The 10,837-nt window shown below is 34.5% G+C and overlaps 1 protein-coding gene across 4 annotated transcripts in view; it reads left to right on the top strand.

The window, feature by feature from the left end:
- sif (guanine nucleotide exchange factor still life) overlaps positions 1–10,837 on the top strand; it is a 26,083-nt gene that overhangs the window by 1,807 nt on the left and 13,439 nt on the right. For 2 of the 4 annotated variants that reach the window (XM_017901431.1, XM_017901428.1), the window contains exons 2-12: positions 1,028–1,670; positions 4,206–4,390; positions 4,556–4,674; positions 4,973–5,183; positions 5,587–5,831; positions 5,918–6,473; positions 7,473–7,826; positions 8,220–8,276; positions 8,538–8,709; positions 8,977–9,204; positions 9,341–9,470. In XM_017901431.1, the coding sequence (XP_017756920.1) occupies positions 1,504–1,670; positions 4,206–4,390; positions 4,556–4,674; positions 4,973–5,183; positions 5,587–5,831; positions 5,918–6,473; positions 7,473–7,826; positions 8,220–8,276; positions 8,538–8,709; positions 8,977–9,204; positions 9,341–9,470 (2,424 nt within the window). In that variant the 5' untranslated portion in view covers positions 1,028–1,503. The remainder of the gene's footprint in view (positions 1–1,027; positions 1,671–4,205; positions 4,391–4,555; positions 4,675–4,972; positions 5,184–5,586; positions 5,832–5,917; positions 6,474–7,472; positions 7,827–8,219; positions 8,277–8,537; positions 8,710–8,976; positions 9,205–9,340; positions 9,471–10,837) is intronic. The other 2 variants (XM_017901429.1, XM_017901430.1) reach the window with 2 other exon arrangements.

Genomic DNA, 10,837 nt, shown 5'->3' with positions numbered 1-10,837 from the left:
GAAAGAACGAAAAGTATACGATAAAGTGTTTCCAGAAGGTGTTCAGAAAATGAGATATATGTGTAAAAATGCCCGAATCAAAAAGGGGTACTCTTTTCGAGAGTTAAGAAGTATAAGGGGCGTTGATTGAGCACTGGGCACAGAATGGGTGCATCCTGCCTGGTGCAGTGTTTACTCGAACTTCATGGTGAGCTACCTTCGACTAGGCGGTGTAGATCCTCCTTTGTTGTTCGATAACACGATTAGTTATAATGACATATGACGTTCATAGTTTATTAAATAATATTTCGGAATGATCGAAAGTCTTTTCGGTAATTCAAATTTGAACTGCAGTGTATAATGAGTTTTCTTATTCGTAATCATGCCAACGCTTATTATTCTGTTTTAATGACTCATTAGATGGGGGAACCAACGATATCGATATAATTGGTTTGTTTTATTCTTTTCACTAATGACTATTCATGAACGTATTTTTGCCGATAAAAAAGGGTACATATATTTTTATTGGTCGAGACATCGTATCAATGCTCAAGGATTTCTAGAGCAATGTTCCATTATTGTCATAACAGAAGATTCGTAATAGTATTTCCCAATAGTGTACGGTATTCGAAGGAAATACTGATTTAAACAGCAAGTGGTAAATATAAATATCGTAAAGTAATGCGTATGATGCAGGTGAAAAGACGACATCGGTTCAGTAACCCTCTCGGCGACGCCACCCCTATTATTATCCGTGACACGTCCACGCAACACTTTGTTCCGCTTCATTGACCTCGCTAATGTCTGTGTCATCGTATGACACTGCAAGTATCTTTTCCAGTTGTCGAAATAATTTGTTAACGAAGGGAGAATAGAGATGTGAAATATAGCAAATTTTTAGCACTTAATTTTAAAGAGGAAACATTTCTATTAATTATCGATCTTGTTATCCTAATTTATGTATCAATATTTCTAAGAATATCGTTCTTATAAAGGAGAGTAATGCGAACAATATAATACAAATTAATAACAATTATTATATTTTCAGCGATCATGTCAGGGACAAGCTGATGAACTTTTGAACACCTACAATGATGTGACAATAAAGATATCTTCTCCTACGTCCTTTATCATATCGCGGGGTATTGACCCTGTTCTACAGTGCTTCCCAGAATAGATCAAGAGAATGAAATAAAAATAATCATCGGTTAAATTGGTGATTAATAAAAACAGTGCCAAACGTCGATAGACAAGCCAATCAAAGTGAATATAGAGCATCTTGATATTTCGTTAAACATCGACAATTAGGGAGCAAAAGAGAAAGAGCAAAGATAGCAAGAAACAAAAGGTTGGCTACTGACTGTAAAACGCACAGAACAGAACGATTAGATTAAGTTTTAACGAAGAGGAGGACAGCACAAACAAGGGAAAATAGTGACAGTTATAGAAAAGAAAGCGAATTAATTATTGAAAGGTTACGCGAGGGAAGAATCACAGGTGATACAAGAGAATAAGAAGAATAGAATGGGCAATAAGTTGTCTTGCAGTTGTGCTCCTCTTATCAGAAAGGCTTATCGTTACGAGGATTCACCATGGCAGGCTGGCGCGAGAAACGGAATAAGCAGCAGCGGAGGTCGCAGGGGTGATACTGGCCACTTGCTCAGGTGCGGAAGCTTAAGAGAAAGGAAGAGGTGCGCATACCATACCATTCAACCATTCAGCCACTCCATTCAACTCCATTATCAATCTTTACTTTTTGGGAAGTTCTCTCTCTCTCTCTCTCTCTCTCTCTCTCTCTCTCTCTCTCTCTCTCTCTCTCTCTCTCCCCACCTTTCTACCTAATCCAAAACACACACACACACACAAATAAAATGCAGTGTAATTTCTTTACTCTTCAGGTAGAACTCATTCATTTGAGATACTTGTGCGTATCTTTGTTGGTCTTTTGTTATACAGTTAATCACATTTTTCTTCCTCAATGTTATCGTTCAAATAATTACATTTTTATTTCATTCGTTTTATTCAATACCTTTAAATAAAATTATGCAATATTTCGATAAATTTTTAAACTATGTTTGTCTATGTTTTCCTTCCTTTTAATGTTCGATATGCTCGAAGAACATTTTATCGTAATAATATTGACTAAATGCGTATTTAATTAAATTGTTCTACCTGAGTTCTTTTTCTTTCCCTTTCTTATTTATTTCTTGTTTCTTTACTTTTTGCTCTATTGCTTTTCTCTATCTCTCTGATACATGCACATACTCGTATTTACGTATATTCATCTACGCATTTGATCGAATCACTTTCTCTTCCTTTCTCTTTATTCTCACTTTGTTTTTCTATATATATCCTATTTTATCTATTCCTGTTCATCTATCATTTATTTGCTATATCGCTCATTATTTCGGCTCAAATTCCATTTTATCATATTTTTATTGTCCAAAGTTGAAGACCCAACATATGATTTCGTAGCAATTTAAAAGAGATTTAAAACGTTTCCGTTGTACACGTCGTATATTGTATTATAAATTTATAAGAATTTTTATAGATATATAAAATTTTCAAAAAATGAAACTCATCTCTGAGCATTTTTATTCATATAATGCTGTCACCTATCTTTTTATGCAGTTCTATTATGCTTCAGAGTATTATACCTAGATAAAAATATGAATCTATAATTTTTATAATGAGTTTTAAGGTTATAATCATATGTTTTATCGATATTATTGAGCATATTGCTCACGCACTTGCTTACAGTATACGCGCTCACATATGTGATTTGTTTCTGCACTTTATCCGGCAGCGGTTTGTGTGTATTTTACGTGCATGCTCTAACACTTTATTATTAATTTACGAAATTTAAGACCGTATCGCATGTAAATTGCAGTTTATAAAATTATATTTCGTATGAAATTTATTGTTTTCTATTTCGAAGTGAAAAATCGTGTACAATAATAGCAGTGTACAAAATACGATGATAATGGGATCGCGATGCGTTGTAAGTTTAATTTGTATGAAATATTATGCATTAGTTAATATTTTAACGATTACGTGCATGTCTTTTTAATGAAAAATACAAATATGCATCATGTCCTCTTTACTTTCAGAAAATAACAAAAACAAAAGAGAAAAAAAGAAGAAAAAAGCATAAATGAGGGAAAAAAGAACACAAATTTCTGTTTCGACATTTACATAAAATATTCGTTGAGATATTCGACAAATTTCACCTATATGGTTTTGTTTATTACAGATAAAAGATATTATTATATACGTTATAAGTCTGTTTCTTTCTATTATATCATATATAAGTACACGTATATGTATTTGTATAATATATCAATCTAGATAAATATTTCTCAATGTTAAAGGCAATATTTGTGCATAACAATCAATCTGGTTCTTATATGGGCTTGATTCGGTTAGTACGGGGATATGTATGATGTCTGATTTTATTTCGGATACAGAATCCGCCGATTCTTGTATAAACACGATTTCTACAGTGGGAGTAGTACAATCATGGTAGTACATAGCACGGTATTCTGATTGTTAAGGTTCTTATCTCTTTATGACTTTTCTTACGATTTTTACTCATTCTTTGAAATGACATTTGGTCTTTTCCTGTAAAATGTACAATATAAAATCCAAATTTGATACATGATTAGAAACTGCATAAAGTAAATATCTATATTATTTTCGATACAATTTACCAAGGGGACTTATAACATATAATAACGTATAACTAAACGAGATAAACCTAGATTGTATACAACATTCTTTTTTATCTAAAAAGATCTACTGAACACGTGGGCGATGTTTATTGAATAATATTCGCCTAATAAGTTATTTCGTAATGTTTTTGCCTAATTTTCTGTTTTCTTATTTACCATACCAGTAGATTATTTTTTGGAACAATTGCAAATTATCTATATAGTATGCGAACAAAGAAATACAGAAGAAGAAGAAAAACAACAAGAACAAGTATAAGAGGAAGAGGATGGAGGGAAATAGAAAACGTTACTCGCAGTTCCTAGTTATATCGTGTGCTTCAGACTAATATTAATATTTACGAATACGAATATTTTAATGCTAAATAGTATTCAGAGACTTTCTTTATTTGAATTGTTTTTATCCATTCCCTATCCATAGTAACCGCTACGATATATGTATTTCAATGCAAATAATGCTTTCACTATGACGTACAATTTAGTAATAAAAATTTTTAGACTGTGGGCTGAAGTGTTCCATGTAAGTGCCAGTGGGGGAGGGTCTGTAAAGTGGCAGCAGGTCTCTGAGGATTTAGTTCCTGTAAATATCATATGCATTCAAGATTCGCCAGAATGTATTTTCCACATTACCGCATACAACAGTCAGGTGGACAAAATTTTGGATGTACGATTGGTTCAACCAGGTAAGACTATTATGTGATCTTAATTATATTTAATACTTTTAAAATAATACACATGCGCATGAGCAGCACGCATGCGTATATGTGTGTGTGTAAAAACGACATAAATAGATGAAGTGAGTTTTATTAAAAGGCAATCCATTGTATCTGATGTCAATATTATTCTAGGTACTCGCATTGGACAAGCGTCAGAGTGTTTCGTTTACTGGAAAGATACGATGACTAACGATACATGGGGATTGAATTTTACTTCTCCGATAGATGCTAAACAATTCAAAGAATGTTGCGTAAGTTTATAAATTATGCAATTTATTGTATATTGTATATTGTATATTGTATATAAGTTTATTGCACAATTTGTTTATGTCATAATATAATTTTGCATATTTTTCTTTTTATCGATTTTCCTCCTTTATTGTAAGAACAGGCAATAAGTAAAAGAATATGGCACTGAATTGCAACTTCAATAGATTGCCTTATGAAAATTGTCTTCGTTTGAAACACTTTTCGATAATTAGATATTAAAAGAGAACGGGATTCATAGCATTCGAGTCATTTACAGTCATTAGTTAATTTTTCGTACAGTCTCTGTCGTCCAAGATTTCAAGGAAAGCGTCCTCTTCTTACTCGTTGAAGCTTGAACCACTTAACAAACAAAAAATCAACAAAATACGGAAAAAGCCCTTATCGACACCGGCGTCGCCAAGTAGGTCCAGGGAACCTCAATGTACTTGCATGACCTCGGAACAACTCGCCAAATTTCGAAACCCAGGACCTAGATATCGAGAATTTTGCGGTATGATATATTTGTCAAGACGTATATATACTACCATATAAATTAATCTCTTGATTATGTACTCCCTGATTATCTAGTACTTATTTTTCTAAAATGAAATCCTAGAGGCGGACTGTTTATCTCGTACTTATTTGGCGGTTCGCGGTTGTTAATACTTGAAATGGTTTTCTATAATCCTTTCAAGAGATCTAGAAACATCGGGGAAATAAGAATTACAAGAATTCTCACCTCTTTTTGAAGGATGCGTACAAAAGGCAGTCCGTGTCGAGGAGTCAAACGAATAACTTGCATTAAGAAATATACCACATGTTAAGTTAATCCCTGTCAATTAATCAAGAGTCTTTCTCAATCACCCAACTTTATACTTTTACATTTCATATTTATTTTGTTATACGTGATACAGTTACTTCCACGCTACCGCGGACTATGGCACGATCCACGGAAGTGGAAATGACACCAGCTCGTGATAAAATAACAGCGGCAACATCGAGTGCGTCTCTCTACGATAATGTCAACAATACCAATGTAACACCAGGAAAAACACCAAAGGCAGGTGAATCGAAACAAAAGGAAAAGCAAAATGAAACGTATCAAACTACACCGAAGACGGCAAACGTGGGCATTGAAACAGTCACCGTTGGATCGCAGGTAAATTATAATATCGTTTACATTCGATTCAATCTAATCAAATTAAGTTAGGAAAACAAGTTATTCCTATATGGATTGAATTACAGATCGATAGTCCAGAAGAGGAAAGCACGATATCCCCGGAAAAAGGTCGGAAACAAAATCAAGATTCGTCTACTCAACAAAATGGTACCGAAATGTTAAAGTCAGAAGGTACACAAGCAGGTGGTACATTACAAAATAAATCTTTGCGAAAAGAGCAGTTACATCATACGAAGTCTGCTGATTATACAGACTTGGAGTTGCAAAACGGAAATATTTTTAACATAGTGAATAATAATCATAGTGAAAAGAAATCAAAAAGCAAGAGTACAGATGATATGAGAATCGAAAATGCACAAAACGGTGGAATTAGTTTAGATTCAAATACCTTGAAAAGAATGTTGAAACCAATGTCGAGTATCGATAGTCCGGTTACGTCACCAGAAATGACTAGAAAAAGGCATAGCCACCACAATTATCATTATCATCCAAGCAATAATAATCAGAAGTACGTTATGCAAGAGACTGGAAATGAAAATTGCACGCCTCTTTATCGAGTACCGTATAATACCAAGTTCCAGACATCTAGAAGCGTGCATGATATGGGACGTCAATACGCTGGTACATACGATAATAATTTTATACACTATTCGATACGTGAATATTCTCTATCGATTTGGTTCTTTCAAATTTTTTTAAAATTCTATCGGATTATAGTCTGAATTAAATTTTCTTACTTAACTTGATTCGTTGATCGATGAGACGCGAAATTTGTTTTTACATATGACATATGTAAATATACATGTTAAGATACGAGACTGAAAATTTCATAAGTTTGAAATATTTTATAATATATTTTCCTTTTAAAAGGCACATTGTTTATTACGAATACTTGAGATTTTTGTTCTTTGATCGTTTGCACGTCATTTGATTATATAAATACAAATATCGAAAAAGTGGTATCTATTATATATAATTGTTGTGTCATGTACATAACGGCAGTGTATATCTCTACTTATTCTTAAATTATTTACGTATGTATATACTGTTTCATTCAAATTATCAACAATTACTAATGATTGTTCTTTGTAACTTGCTGCATGTTACACCAAGCGCAATTGCTAAATTTAATTGCATAGCTAAAAAGAAGAAAGAAACGAACCAAGAGTGAATGTTTTTACGTAAGCATCCCTGTTTCAAAAACAGCATCGTTACGAAAGATTATCAACGTAATATTTTTCTTGAGAAGTAGAAATGATCGAGTAACGCAATATGTATATTATGTTTGTGTATAACAATGCAGAGTAAAGTATACGCAAACACACATACACACGCGCGCGCGCGCGCGCACATCTTTGTTTCTCCTAATGAATTAGAGAAATATTGTACGTTCGTAAACATGCGACTGTCTTTTCCAAGAGTTATAAAGAAAAGGTAGTATTACATATTCTATAAATAAATAAAGGGGTGCGTAGTTGATTAACAGGGATGCATGGCGCATGTCAACTTACATCGTCGAATCAACGTGAACGCAACAAAATATCGATTCTTTACGTTCGACAGCTGAATACAATTATCACACCGTTTCCAATTCCTGCATGAAGCACCTGTTTGTTGTAGGCGACAGAACCAGGACCTATTTAGATTCGGAACGTAATCGGTGCACAGGTGATATGTCGCCGCCATCGGATAATGTCATCTTCGATAATCAGTGTTACGCGACTACACCGAGTTCATCGAATGGGAATTCGGATATGGAACAACCGACGCATTGCAATTCACGTCGTTGTACAGTTGGTCAGGCGTATCAACAACAAAACATGCAATCGGTTTCAACACCTGGTAGTCCAACTAGTAGACTTCTCCTTGAGTATGAAATGCATCTAAGGAACACATTGGCCAAGGGTATGGACGCTGAAAGCTACAGTTTACGTACTTTCGAGGCGTTACTAACGCAAAGCATGGAAGATTTAGGTGAGTAGTAAGCTTTTTCCTCATATTACCGACAAATTTCATCTGTATTATGTATACATATATCCTTTCTTTTTCCCTATTTTTCTTCATTTTTCCCTACTTCTATTTATCCCCTTCTCAGTCACTTTCCTTCTTTCCCTCCTCTTTCCTCCTTCTTTCTCTTCTTTCTTCTTCCTGCCGGCTCCTTTCTTCCTTGCTTCCTTTTCACCTTCCTTTCTTCTTCCTTTTCTTTCTTCTTCCTTCTTCCTTTTCTTCCTTCTTCCTTCTTCCTTCTTCCTTTTCTTCCTTCTTCCTTTTCTTCCTTCTTCCTTTTCTTCCTTCTTCCTTTTCTTCCTTCTTCCTTCTTCCTTCTTCCTTCCTTCTTCTGTACTAAACCGAGCGTCAATGTTGCAGAATTCGCAAAAAATATACCGTTGAACATTCAACGTACACCTCACGTTTCACGAAGACGTAAGTTTTATCAAGTATCTCGTTTAAACCCTTAAAAGTCTTCGTTCATATGTACATACTCCAAACTAAACTACACCTTATTCAACTTGTTGATTCTGTTACATTACTTATCGGTATTTAATAAATAAGCGTGAAAAAGTAAATAATTGAGGAAATCTTTCGACAATTAATGAATTTCACTCGAAGATGAAATTTATCGTTTCCTTTCTCAAATAAAATATTTGCCATGCATGTTTAATACATAATTCAATATTTTCACAGGTTCTACTTCCAATAAATCATCAACTTTACCACTATCTTATCGTTATTGCAACGAAAGGCAAAATAGTAAGGATAGAGATGGTTACTATAGTGATCGTAATGAAATTATCAGAGAGAAACGAGACAGAGACATTGATCGAGATCGTGGATATCTTAGTGATTATAATTCTAGGTAAATTTTTATGTTTCACCGTTAAATTGTAAAATGTATAGGAAATTATATAATATAATTTTTATTTAATTTTTTGCTTTCGCTTTACCTCAAAACTAACTTATGAAATATTATAACTTAATATCACATAGGGGATATACTATATATAATCCCCTCGTATCAATTTCTCTTTACCACGTTTAACGTAAAAGTAACGTTTATTAAATATACGTTTGTTAAATAACGTTAAAAGTCACGTCTATTATATAGACATTTCAAAATTTTAAGATGTGCTAGCTGCGTTGGAGAATCTGCACGTGCACAGTGGTTTCGACATTCCGATGGATGGCAATCTGGTAGTTCGACACTTGGTTCTGGCGCTTCTAGTTCCATGAATCCAAGTTATTTGGGACATAAACGAGATTCAACGTGGGATTCTTTACCATCTTTAAGACACGAGGGTAGCCTCAACGATAGCGGATATAAATCGAATCGAACCGATTCTTTAGAACAAAGGTGAATAATTTGTATCGAAACAAATATTTAACTAGCCATGTCAATAGAAAGCTGTACTTACAATTATAAATTTGCGCAATAACAAATCCTTAAGATATAACACTTTGTGTGTGTGTTCTTTTTTGTGATTTTTCAGGGGTACATTTGATAGACAAGACAGCGTGAGATCAGATTATATGTCAGACCGGGATGGCAGGTACGGAATTGTTCAACAAGCTTCTCTAGAGAGCACAGACTCGAGAATTTGCTACTTGACGTCCTCAGAGGTGAGTTCCTTGAGTAGTTGTTGACCTTATCAACCCGATATATCCACTTCAGCAATTCGCTACTACTTTAGCTAGTCAAACTTTATAAGATGAAAACAAAAGTGCTGATATTTTACAAATAACAGACGCGACAAAATACGATAATCGAATTGAATCGGGTTTGAGAAAGGTGCACACAATGGAGCAAAGTAGACGGTTGTTTTTTCCTTTAATTTGGATAATATCATCGACTAATAGAAAAATTCTTTCGCCTTACGTGTATTTCATTCATAGAGATTTGATCTGTAGACAATAAACGAAAAAGTTATTTTCCTTGTTATTCATAAATTGATTATAAAGTAACAAATAATACATATAAGCGAATATAAACGCGACATATCGTATTGTTACTATATTTATACAGTAAGTGTATAGTGGCATGTGAGAAAGGACCATGCATGTTAATGAACAGAAAAAAAACGTGTGGCTATCGATATGGCTATTCGTTGAACGTCGATAACCTACTGACCCTGCCTTCACATGTCTTGCACGAGTTACCTTTCAGTCTATTTCTATGCGTCGTACTTGAATGCTGAAGGTATACAGTGTTGTCTCTCGCTTTATCTTTTCTTCTTTATCACATCTTACTATGGTATTACACGATACGATATGATACGATACGATATATATTCAAATTTGATAAAGATCGCAGGAAAGAGCGAAAGAAGGATGAATTTGGTCGAGATAACTAAAACTAAGAAATCATAAAAAATGAAATATATTAGTACGAGTTCAACAATGTTGAACACTGTCGTACACAGATTATCGCATTATTTTAGTAACTATAATAACTATGTTTTACCAACTTATTATGATATAGACCCATCACATTTGATGTCAATTATTCTCTGTAAAAGGTATACAAAGGTGCTGTTCATTTCTCGTTGTTGCTTACGCTGCTACTTTTCCACCCAAAACGTATTACAAACGTATTCATCCAGCCCCTCTCCCTCTCCCCGCCCTCTAATAATTCCAGAAGAGATAGAAAAAAGGTGCAGGAGGAGAAGCAACAGCAGCGATAACGACAATAGCAGCAGCAGTAGGAACAGCATCAACGGTAACAGTAAAAGCAATATCTACAACTCATTTCCCTCTACCGATTCCTCACCATGCTCTCCCACTCGTTTTGCTGCTGCTGTTACCCATTTTCCCATTGCAATCTCCGATAGTTCCGGTACCTTCGCAAACTCTCGCCAACCCTTACCTTTTCCTATTCCTCCTATCTACCCCTACTATTTCGAGTAACCCGACTATCCACGACTACCGCAACTACCCGCCACTACCCTCGACTATCCTCGACTACCCCCGACTACTTCCGACTACCCTCG

Source organism: Eufriesea mexicana, unplaced genomic scaffold, assembly GCF_001483705.2.
Source record: "Eufriesea mexicana isolate 0111107269 unplaced genomic scaffold, ASM148370v2 scaffold1523, whole genome shotgun sequence".
In the NCBI taxonomy this organism is placed as follows: Eukaryota; Metazoa; Arthropoda; class Insecta; order Hymenoptera; family Apidae; genus Eufriesea; species Eufriesea mexicana.
The sequence above is the reverse complement of the archived record's forward strand: the minus strand, read 5'-3'. Positions and strand labels throughout refer to the sequence as shown.